This window comes from Chanodichthys erythropterus, chromosome 16, assembly GCF_024489055.1.
Source record: "Chanodichthys erythropterus isolate Z2021 chromosome 16, ASM2448905v1, whole genome shotgun sequence".
In the NCBI taxonomy this organism is placed as follows: domain Eukaryota; kingdom Metazoa; phylum Chordata; class Actinopteri; order Cypriniformes; family Xenocyprididae; genus Chanodichthys; species Chanodichthys erythropterus.
This window is the reverse complement of record NC_090236.1, coordinates 25,256,539-25,268,243: the sequence shown is the minus strand read 5'-3', so window position 1 is coordinate 25,268,243 and position 11,705 is coordinate 25,256,539. Positions and strand designations below refer to the sequence as shown.

At 36.1% G+C, this 11,705-nt stretch overlaps 2 protein-coding genes across 3 annotated transcripts in view; one reads left to right on the top strand and one right to left on the bottom strand.

Annotated features, from left to right (window-relative positions):
* Nucleotides 1–1,646: 1,646 nt before the first annotated feature.
* Nucleotides 1,647–9,424, bottom strand: odr4 (odr-4 GPCR localization factor homolog). The gene is made up of 14 exons (XM_067363319.1): nt 9,355–9,424; nt 7,347–7,450; nt 7,133–7,270; nt 6,964–7,059; nt 6,578–6,684; nt 6,435–6,471; nt 6,220–6,354; nt 5,999–6,094; nt 5,857–5,916; nt 5,627–5,758; nt 5,030–5,117; nt 4,250–4,435; nt 2,168–2,266; nt 1,647–1,945 (listed from the first exon to the last, which is right to left on the bottom strand). Exons 2-14 carry the CDS (start codon nt 7,443–7,445, stop codon nt 1,878–1,880), a joined length of 1,341 nt encoding a protein of 446 aa, XP_067219420.1. The 5' UTR covers nt 7,446–7,450; nt 9,355–9,424; the 3' UTR covers nt 1,647–1,877.
* A 102-nt stretch (nt 9,425–9,526) lies between these two features.
* tpra (translocated promoter region a, nuclear basket protein) overlaps nt 9,527–11,705 on the top strand; it is a 29,149-nt gene continuing 26,970 nt past the window's right edge. For both annotated transcript variants that reach the window (XM_067362357.1, XM_067362356.1), the window contains exons 1-5: nt 9,527–9,707; nt 10,232–10,336; nt 10,426–10,481; nt 10,580–10,676; nt 11,523–11,626. In XM_067362357.1, the coding sequence (XP_067218458.1) occupies nt 9,557–9,707; nt 10,232–10,336; nt 10,426–10,481; nt 10,580–10,676; nt 11,523–11,626 (513 nt within the window). In that variant the 5' untranslated portion in view covers nt 9,527–9,556. The remainder of the gene's footprint in view (nt 9,708–10,231; nt 10,337–10,425; nt 10,482–10,579; nt 10,677–11,522; nt 11,627–11,705) is intronic.

The window sequence follows — 11,705 nt, the reverse complement described above, 5'->3', positions numbered from 1 at the left end:
CAAAATCCTCACTGATGCTTGTGTGTCTTGCTGAACATTTAATTTCAGAACAATGGCAAAATGACAAACAGCAGGCATCAGTAAGGTGTCATTATATAGTGTAACATTAAGTCTTCTCTCAAATAGCCAAACTTGTTTATTTGAAATGCTTACTGTATACTGTGTGCAGAATTATTAGGCAAGTTGATTTTCTGATCATATTTTTTTTCCAAGCACATTTTACCAATTCCAATCCACATCAATCTTAATAACTACTATTAATGTTGTTTTTAATCATTTATAAGTGATATATAATTGTTCATGAAGGCTGGAAATGAAAAATGCCCTATATTCAGGTGTGCAGAATTATTAGGCAGGTTTTCTTTTACAGATAAAATGAGCCAAAAAAGAGATTTAACTCAGACTGAAAAGTCAAAAATTATTAAATACTCATGAGAAGGACGCAATACTAATGTAATACTAGAAATTGCAAAGTTAAAGCATGACCATTGGACAGTGAAATGCTCATTGGGTCAGCGGGGTCATACAAAAACAGCTGGAGAAGAAAAGACACGTTAACTGCAAAATAATTAAGAATTAAGGTGAAGAATTAAGTGTGAAACCATCAGGAACCCTTTAGTCTCCAGCGCCACCATTTCCCAGTACTGAAACCTACCTGGAGTCTTCAGAAGTGTGAGGTGTCAGGATCTCAGAGACTTAGGTTAGGTGAAGAATCCTAAAAAATGACCCGCTCTTAATAAGAATCACAAGCTGAAGTGTTATAAAGTACATGAAGACTGGGTTTTTATAGGCCTCATAGACAGACAGCTTGAAAGTGACTCCTGAAGGACCAGCACCACATCCTCTTGTACCACTGTTTGAAGAATTTATCTTCCAGAATCTGGCAGTAAGGTGTGGGAGTTCACTTTTAGTCCATCTCTTATCCTGAAATGTCCATCTTGCAGAGATGGACTAAATGATCTTCCAAAACTTACTGCCAGATTCTGGAAGATAAATTCTTCAAACAGTGGTACAAGAGGATGTGGTGCTGGTCCTTCAGGAGTCACTCTCAAGCTGTCTGTCTATAAGGCCTATAAAAACCCAGTCTTCATGTATTTTATAACACTTCAGCTTGTGATTCTTATTAAGAGCGGGTCATTTTTTAGGATTCTTCACCTAACCTAAGTCTCTGAGATCCTGACACCTCACACTTCTGAAGACTCCAGGTAGGTTTCAGTACTGGGAAATGGTGGCGCTGGAGACTAAAGGGTTCCTGATGGTTTCACACTTAATTCTTCACCTTAATTCTTAATTATTTTGCAGTTAACGTGTCTTTTCTTCTCCAGCTGTTTTTGTATGACCCCGCTGACCCAATGAGCATTTCACTGTCCAATGGTCATGCTTTAACTTTGCAATTTCTAGTATTACATTAGTATTGCGTCCTTCTCATGAGTATTTAATAATTTTTGACTTTTCAGTCTGAGTTAAATCTCTTTTTTGGCTCATTTTATCTGTAAAAGAAAACCTGCCTAATAATTCTGCACACCTGAATATAGGGCATTCTTCATTTCCAGCCTTCATGAACAATTATATATCACTTATAAATGATTAAAAACAATGTTAATAGTAGTTATTAAGATTGATGTGGATTGGAATTGGTAAAATGTGCTTGGAAAAAAAATATGATCAGAAAATCAACTTGCCTAATAATTCTGCACACAGTGTAATGTAATCATGTATGTGGAGACTTACTTTTGCCATATAGTGTATTTTACATTACAATAATCCTATAATAGATTTGTGATCCAAATTTATTTATATTTAAGATTTTAAAGTATATCATACAAACATACACACTCACTTGTACATTTTTTGATACATATTTGCCATGTCCATTGTCACTCACTAAAATACAGCAGAGATGTGGCTGTGGCAAGAAGAGCAATGGTTGCTGCTACTGCCACACCTGTGTGTTAGAGAGAGAGAGAGAGAGAGAGAGAGAGAGAGAGAGAGAGAGAGAGAGAGATGATCAGGAATGTGGAAATGGACCAAAACTATATTGTTGAGCCCCATGATACAAAGAGAATGATTTATTGAATTAATAAAAGTATTACTCACAAAGAAATAGAGAGTGATTTAATATTTATAGTAATAATTATGATTAATAATTATGATATTAGGCACTTACCAGTATAGTAGTGAGGGGCTTTGTGAATTTCAACTTCTTCTGAGATGACATGCTTACTGGAATCATGGCCATCAACTATCTCCAATTCAGCAGAGAATACTGAAGAAAAAAATACATGCACAAACATGTAAAAATTCAGAAACTAGCGCTCAAGAAAGAGAAATGATGCCAGAAGGGGGAAAAGAGAGGAAAATAATTCCCTTTCCCAGGACTCCAAGTTGTGTTGTCATAGAGGTGATAATCCAAAATTTCCAAAGGGCCTGTTATTACAAGGGATCAGATATTCTATAGCCTGTGGTTAAACATATTATTAAGTTTTCCTTTTACATATACATGAAAAAAATTTTGTGAGTTTGAACTGGTTTGAACAAGACGCAAGGTGTAGCTGGCTATTATTAAAAGTGGAATGAGGCTGGGTGTGTCACAAGAGGTCTGTGTGCACTGATTTGGAAAAGGTTTATCACTTAGCATTCTGTAAATCACATACCTATACACATTCTTAGCCATTTAACCAGTCCCTACAACACTTGTGGTTAGTCATCCCTAAATCCCAGCAACGAGCCTAGTAACCTAGTAACCTAGTAACTAGGGACCCTAGTAACAGATCTGAGGTCCACTTGGAAAAGCCAAGAGATGATACAAACCAATACTAATAGTGATAACTAATAATAGTGCAACTTCATGAGCCACTCAAATAAAGTGAGAGAATTAGTTAATCCCTAAAGCAGGGATTCTTAAAGGTGCTAAAGAGGATGTTTTGTTTTATACATTTTTGCAATATTACTTGAAACTGTCTTTACTAACTGATAAAAGACTATTTATTAGGTGCACTGAAAGGAATAATATTAATATACATCATCTGTGCACGAGGTAGGGCCTTAAAAACATCAGCCAATCCTTTACGCGATTGGCCCTCTGGCTTGTCAATCACTGCCGTGACGTTCCTTGTGAGAGACGAGCGCGGCTGCGTGCTCCAGTAACTTTCCACACTCCACAGGTGCCGCATGCAATGTTTTTGTCAGGAGACAGGAGTAACAACTGCAGATTATGAGTTACCTGCGGTGAGTCCGTCATAATGAATCCAAAAAACACGACACAGCGAATGCCGGTGGTAAACACTCGTGTTCTAATACTCGTGCACGATTTTTGGGAGGCGTTCCTTTGAAATGAGCTGTGAAGGAGGGGGGTTGTTCTTACGCATGCGCTCATTTAAAAAACTCAGTAACAGTCTTTGGATTCTCAGTCGACGAAAAAATCCTCTCTATCACCTTTAACTCTGGCCTTCAACGAGTTTTGCTCCAACCCTAATCAAACACACCTGAACAAGCTAATCAAGGACTGTGTCCGAAATCACCCCCTATACCCTCATTCACTGTTCCATACATTAGTCCACTAATAGAGTTCACTTGAGGGAGTGAATGTAAACGAGTGAGTGATTTCGGTCACTGAGCCAGAAAAGCTGCCGCTTTTACATAGTTTGTGCTTGCGGTTTGATAATTATTTGAAACTTAGCAAACTGGCAGCTCTAGTAGTAATGAAAAAAAAATTGGAAACCATGTACAAAACTTAATTAAAAAATTTATTAATCAATTAAAAAGGAATTTATACCTGTATCATATTATGCTGTAGCCACATTGGACCAGCAGTTTGTAAAATGGATTCAGCTGTAGGCGCCATCTTCTGGTCAGACATGGGAATTAATTTGGTGCACGACTCTCACAGTGCATTATGGGTATTCTGTAGTTGTTATGCATACATCGGTTGTACACTCGTTGTTGTGGTGCATTGTTGGATTTAATGAGTGCATGGTTTCGGACACCATGACAAATGGCTGTCCCCTCAAATAGTGCCCTATTTAAGGGTATAGGGGGCAATTTTGGACACAATCAAGGTCTTTAGAATGTTCTCCCTTTTTAAACACCATTACAGCTTCTATGGCTATGTTTCTTCAGAATTACAAGAAAGTTCAAGGCAGATAAGTTTGATCATGATTGGACCTAAACGCAGCAAGAAAGTGGACCTCGAGGTCCAGAGTTGAGAACCCCTGCCTTAAAGTCTCATAATGAAGTATGGAAAACTTACACTGATTTTTCTCCAGACTAATATCTATGTCCTCTTCTGGTGTTTCCCAGTCCAACATCTCTTTCAGACGCTCAGCCACATCAGCAGTACTTTCATCTGGGAACATGTAGTCACACACAGACAGGCCGGAGAAGGGCATCGGGGCAAACACACGCCGAGGAAGAGCCTGCTGCCCAGTGCACAGACCTAGAGAATCAATATGAGAGCTCATGTCTTGAATTAGGAATACATTTATTTTTTGTACTATGTGCAAAACTCAAAGACAAATGGTGGCACCCTACTGCCATCTAGTGGTCAGTTTGATGTTTGAAAATGTTTGTTGTGAAACTTCAAAGGATAATTCTGACATTTACTCAAAATGTCAAAAATACATTGTAAATCAAAGTGAATCGAAACGGTTTGGTTCCCAACATTCTTCAAAATATCTTCTTTTATGTTCCACCGAAGAAAGAAAGTTATACAGGTTTGGAATGACATGAGGGTGAGTAAATGATGACCCAGATGGAAAAAAAGGACACTTCTATAATGTAGTGCAATTTTGAGACACCATGAATATGAATTAAAATGTGTTTTTAACATACTATCTCTGTGTTAAAAAAAAATTATTTAGCTGTGGCAAAGAAGAATTTTTAGTATATTAAGTACAAAATTAGGGCGCAGAAATAGAGCACTTTAAGTACATGATGGAAGTGTACTTTTTTTCACCTGGGGACACAATGTTAATTTTGGGGTTGACTTTCTCTTTCAACATCACATATGAGACATGATAGACCACTGTACCTTTGTGACTCCCTTCACTTATTAAAAGATCTTCCAGAAACATCTCCACTCTGGAGGAAACCGTGTTTATGATGTCTCTCTTAATGGCCTACCAGTGCAAAGGAAAAATTAAATCAGTATCAGTCTTTTCAAAGAGAGCAAATAACAGGCAAATATAAAAGTGTATTTTAGTCAAGTGTACTTTGTTCATGACAAATATTGTGTGAAATAATGTTCATGTTATGACTGATAACTAATAAATGGCTGATATTAAAATTAATTTGTGTAAACAAATGAATAATAAAACAATAAGAAATAAAATCAATAAATTTTAAATGCTAGTTGAAATGAATTCATGCACAACCTTATAATGTACAGTGTGAAAAATGTACAATGAGATTTGCTCAAGATTGTATTTAACAGTGTTATTTAATTATTATTAGTGTTAAAAAAAAGAGTAACTTTTAAGTGTTACTGACTGTAGATGACTGCAAAGGTTATTTAAATGTCAAATATATTTACATATCCAATATTGATATATATCATCTTGCATACATATACAGTACCAAAATATTGTGAATCCCTAAGCATAAAGCATTGGGAATAGGCTTTAATGACCTGTGCTGCATGTCTGGCTTTGGGTTTGTTGTTGTGGATGTAGGCCCTGCAGTGAACCACCCCTCGAACCCTTATGGAGCCACTACACAGCTGAACCAGAGCACTGCACCGCTCATCCAGTTCTGGCTGCTCCTGTCACATTGATATTTGTATTATACCTTTGACTACACACAGATATATGCCCCATTGATAATGTTTGGTATTATAAGATAAGATTAAGATGAGCTCACATCTGAGACAAGGATCCGGGCTGGGAGTGTCTGACGATGGGTTGTCTTTATGTTCTTTTTCTGAAAGAAAAAAAAAAAAAAGTGTACTTCATCTCAAAAGTTTAATCAGTACAACAGAGGAATGACAGAATTACATCTTTACCTGTCCTGAGATAAGTTCAGAGTCATCTAATGCCTGTCTGCCACTTATGAGACAGTTACCTGCCTCAATCTGTTTAGCCCACCTCCTAAGACCATCCTGGACAAGGGGGGTAAAAATTCACAAACTGTATAAGCTGTTTATTTATATTTTTCAAATTTACATTCGACACAAAATCAAATAAAACACCTGTCTTTATATACCCCATCTGTCTTCTGTCTCACCTTCATGCACTTGTCTGTGTTATCAGAGGATCCTGTCAAAGGAATCGGCAGATCCACCTCAACAGAGCAGGTCAACATGGGCCAGGATGACGAGACATCTGTCTGATACTTCCAGTCTGCTGGCTTGGCTGAACTCTATAAATCAGTATGCACAGCAAGATACAATACTCTGTGCCACACTATTCCAAGTTTTACACCCAAAATATGTCTCTCACCTTTGGATCTTTTACATCAAGCGTTTTGCAGACAGTTCTGTACATTTTAAGTCAAGGATCATGCAAACTTTTGAGGTTATTCATAGCGGGTGATGCTTATAGATCACGGAGAAAATTATGTAATGATGTAGTGTGCAGGATACTTCTTTGTTTTGGAGCAGATGTGCAGGGTGACTCGATCAGTCACATCCTCCTCTGTCAGTTCCCACAATCTTCCCTTACCTATGCATTTCTCCATGGCAAATATAAGCTACGTAAAGAAATCAGCACAAAAATATGTGATGAAGTTATGAAGGCCTAAAAAAATTATCTTTAATAAAATCTAAAATGTGGTCCAGTCAATTTTTAAATTAAGTAGTATAATAAAATTTGTATAATTTAGTTAAAATGTATTTTAATATACCTTAAAATAAAATGAATAATTAATAAATACATTTAATTATTTAATTTACTAAAAAAAAATCAAGTTTATTCTAACAAATAAACCTATTATTAGCAAATAAACAGACAAATACATCAATGACTGTACCCTTTTTAACGTGTTTTGGGCATCTTTGGAGAGTTCAGGTGGGGTTACAACAAACAAGCCAAGAATACAAAGACCTCCTGGTAACATGCGGGACACCTATAACAGAAAAAGTCAAAATCATGTACAACTAGACTGTAAAAACATTTCAAAGTCACTCAGGCCTACCCACCTGCCTGGCATGTTCTGTGACCCACTCCACATCAATGTCATCCAGTTGGCTGCCCCCTCTGGAAGACTTCAGCTGCCCTTCACTCTCCCTGTGAGGAGTTTGCACGGCCAACACCACAAATTCTCTCTGAGGAGAGGACTGTGAAAAGAAAATGTTAGGAAAAATAGTTCTGTGAACTGACATGATTAAATATAGGTTAGTTTAGTTTCCTCACTTGACCAGCCAGGAGTCCAGTCGCACATGATCCGGGATCTGCCTGAAGACCACCAAGATATTTCGCCACAGCTTCATCTACAATATAACTCCTACCCATTCTGCCTGTAAACATAAAGAAAGAAAATATCAATATTGTGCCATATTAACCTGCTTGCAAGCAGAGGTGTAAAGAGTACCTGAAAACCATACTTGAGTAAAAGTACTGATACCTTACATCGAAAATGACTCCACTACAAGTTACAAGTCACCAATTCAAATACGACTTGAGTAAAAGTCTTAAAGTATCTGATTTTAACAGTACTTAAGTATTTTACTCATGCTGAATGTAGGCTCAGAAATGCACTAGTCCTCAACACCTGAGAGACATGGCAGTGAAAATAAGAAAAAATTGATTTGTAAGATGAGAAATCAAGTTTATTTTCTAAAATCAAAATAAAACTGAATACCTCAATGTTGCAATAAATCAAGGTCGACACAACGACCTTTTAAACGTCTACAAACTCTCAAATCTCAGTTAAGCTCAGGTGCACAAAAAGGCCATAAGTAAACCAATATCCTTCAAAACAGTCTTGTCAATATAGCGGATAAATAAAACAATGTTAGGTGAAATTAAATAGTCAAAGTCTACTGTATGTGCTGGTTTGAACCTCATCACCAGCTGCAGTCATTTCCTCATCTAATAAATCAATCACAAACACAATCAGAAACTCGCTGCGAATGCATTCACATTCAAGTAAAGTAGCCTTGTTGAAAAGTTTTGGGGGTGTGAAGGTAAAATGCACAAGATATAGTACCTTCAATGCCCTTAGATGGCAATATCGTTTCTTTATATCAGAAACAAACTACTTGGGTTTTATATTCGCACATTCGGACTTCTGATAAATCCAGACTTTCCAATAAATGTGCAATAAATTAATGTTTGTGAATTTTAAGCAGCGACATGATATTGACAACCAACGATTGTCAACTTACAACATTTTTCACAGTCGATCAAAATAGGCAAGTATTGTCTTAATTGCATATTTACTTCTGAATGTCCACTGAATGTCCAATGTAGTGTGATTAACAAGGCTATTGAATACGGATGTCCAAATGTGCGAATATAAAACCAACTTTACCCAAGTAAACAAACTGCTGCAGAAAAAGTTAGGTGCCATGAAAAATGTAATTTGTAATTGCATTACTCATTACAAATGTAGTGGAGTAAAAAGTACATTTACTTGCTCAAAAATGCAGTCAAGTAGAGAGTAAAAGTTGCCAATATCTTTGATAACTCAGTACAACTACAAAGTAGCCAAAAAGATATTTAAGTACAGTAACTAATTACATTTACTCAAGTACTTTACTCCTCTGCTTGCAAGTTGCAACAGTACAATAACCACCAAACATATGATACACTTCCCAAACAGATACCAAATAATGTTAAAATATTTTATATGTCAGTTTCACTGACAAGTATTGGTAAGGGAAATATTAATATTACTATTAAAATTATTACTTGTACCAGTACAAAAGAATCATTAAATTAGTGTCAATCTTTTCAATGACAGTAAATAACAAACAGGAAAAAGTGTAAAGCCAAAGAAAAAGTGTCAGCTAAAAGATCATGACAAATATTGTGTGAAATAATTTTCATATTATGGCCGATAAACAATAAAGGTCCAGTATTAAAATTCTATACCATTTTTTCTAAATAATTAAAAAAGAAAAACACTAAGAAATGAAATAAATTGTTTTGAATGCTAAAATAAAAATGTATGCATCACACCTTACAATTACAGAATCAAAAATTAATGCTATTGTTATTATTCTCCCAGAAATCACTTTTTGTATAGCTTAGTTTCAAAATATAGAAGCAGTATAACGTCTTGAATGAAAACTAAAAATAACACATTTGTAAGAGTAAACTTCTTTAAAAATACGTTGAGAATAATGCTATTTTACGAACCATACAATATGGCAATTATGTTTCTGAAAGTACTGCAAATAAAGGCCTTTAAACGTACCTTCACTTCATGCACACAGCTGATCAGTTCTCAGTGGAACCAATACGTGTGACACGTCGTCGCATCAAACACACGCAACTCAATTCAAGAGACCTGATTGGATAATACGTCTGTAGGTCCGTGCTGCTTTGCGGCTTGAGTTTATATCGCTCACATATGACGTAAAGGCAGCTAATGCTAACGCTTGCAGTGAGCTGGAGAGATGGCGGCACTTCTTCAGCAAACACTGGAGAGAAGTGAGATAAACAAACTGCCGAAGGCCATTCAGAACAAGCTCGAGAAAGTTCTGTCAGAGCAGCAGACGGAAATAGACTCACTGAAATCACAGCACGAGCGGTATAAAGCAGACTGTGGTGAGTAACGGTACCAAGGCGGGCCATATAGTCATTCAACAGCTGTGTGTCTTATAAAGTAGTGTACTGGCTGACTAGACAACATGTTTATGCATTATAAACGCTTTTATACAGATGAAGAACAAGTTGTCTGGGAAATTATTCTGGAGAGGCTTGTATCTTCTGCATAAATTACCTGAGTTAGCAAGTAGACTGAGTCTACTTAAGTTTTTTTGGCATAAATAGTTAGCTAGTTAATACTGAGATGTAGTGGCAGACCAAAGAAAATGTTTGGCTCACGTTTGTCTGTTTTGCTGTCTTTTCCACTTATTATGTTTGAAATTGGCAGTCCCTTTGATATTGAGATAAAGATAATGGCTGACCATATAACGCCTTCCTTGCAAATTTATAAAGCATTATTAATTAACTCATCTTGTTAGATTTTATTTAAATCAGCAGTCCTAATCATAAACGAAGTGTCAAAGAGCTGTTGGTATGAATTGTCCAAGTGAAACATGTTACAAATATTTGTTTTTAATCAACAGAGCAACAGTACTTTAATCTTGAGAAGAAGCTAGCTGAGAGTCAGGAGCAGTTCTTGTCCCAAAGTAAAGAGTATCACAGTATTAAGGAGGAGAACAGCCGTCTCTGTAAGTACTATGCTTTATTCTTTTTTTATTTATGAATTGCATTGACACTAAGCTGCTGTATTACACAAGTCTTCTTTTGCTTTTTAAAGCCGAGGAACTTAAGAAGTTGAAAGATATAGAGGAAGAGCAGGGAACAACGCAAGAGGTAACTATTTGAGTTTCTCATCTGTCATGCTTCATACGGGCCTTAATATTTTGAGCATTTAAAGATGATGTAAATATCCCAATGTTTTTGCATTTCAGAGTACGCCACCAAGAGCCAAATATGAAATTGAGGCAGAAAACCGAGAGCTCTCACGGATGCTTGAGAAGAGATCTCAAGAAGTGGAAAACCTCAGTGGTATGGCACTGTTATTTAAATTAGTGATCAAAGTTGTCGTTGACATTGGAATTTTATGTTATTAACCAAATAGGATTGCTTTAGTTACTTAAATGAGGACTTAGAGGACTTTTTATTTGCACATAGTGTACAGACATTTGGCAGTTAATACTGTAGCGCAAACTAATATGCTATTGATCAGAGTTCTTTATAAAAGTGCAATGTCAGTGTTTAGGTTTATTAATTTTAATTAAATATTGCTTTATGTTGTTCAACTAATCTTTCAATCAGAAATAAATTCATCGGTAATTGCTCACATGAATAGTTTTATTTAATATATCAAATACATATTTCCTTCAAAATTAGCCATTTTTTGCTCTTTTTTTGTCATGTCAAACAATTTGTCAAGAATTTGTTAATTTCAGCAGATAATATTCAGTCATCACTAATTCAGTCATCACACTTAAAAAAATAAAATAAAAAACTGAGCACATTGCATTGTGGGATATAATAGCACATGTGTTCTATTGTGTACTGCACACTTTAGGAAATGTAACGGACCACACTTGCATTTCATACAGAAAATTTGTGTACTGTATGCATACAATATACTGAATATATTGTAGTAGTATTCTTCTCTGGACATATCCACTGTTTTGTGCAGTCGAGTTGGTAGCAAATTACCAGTACTTTTAAAGGGATAGTTTACCCAAAAATGAAAATTCTCTCATCGTTTACTCACCCTCAAGTTGTGGGCCTATTTATTGTTTGGTTACCCATTTTCTTCAAAACATCTTGAGAATTTGACCGTGAACTATCCCTTTAACATGTGTAATTGCTAATATGTCTCTTATGGTCAATGTACAGAGGATCTCAAACGCCTCAATGACAAACTCGGGGAAACCAGCACAATCAAGATGGAGCTCCAGCTTAAACTAGATGAACTTCAGTCATCTGAGGTTTCCATTCAGGTAACCAGTGACTCTCATTTAGCTGTTATTAGGTCTCTGATGAATTAATACATCTGACCATTGATTCCATATTTTGATT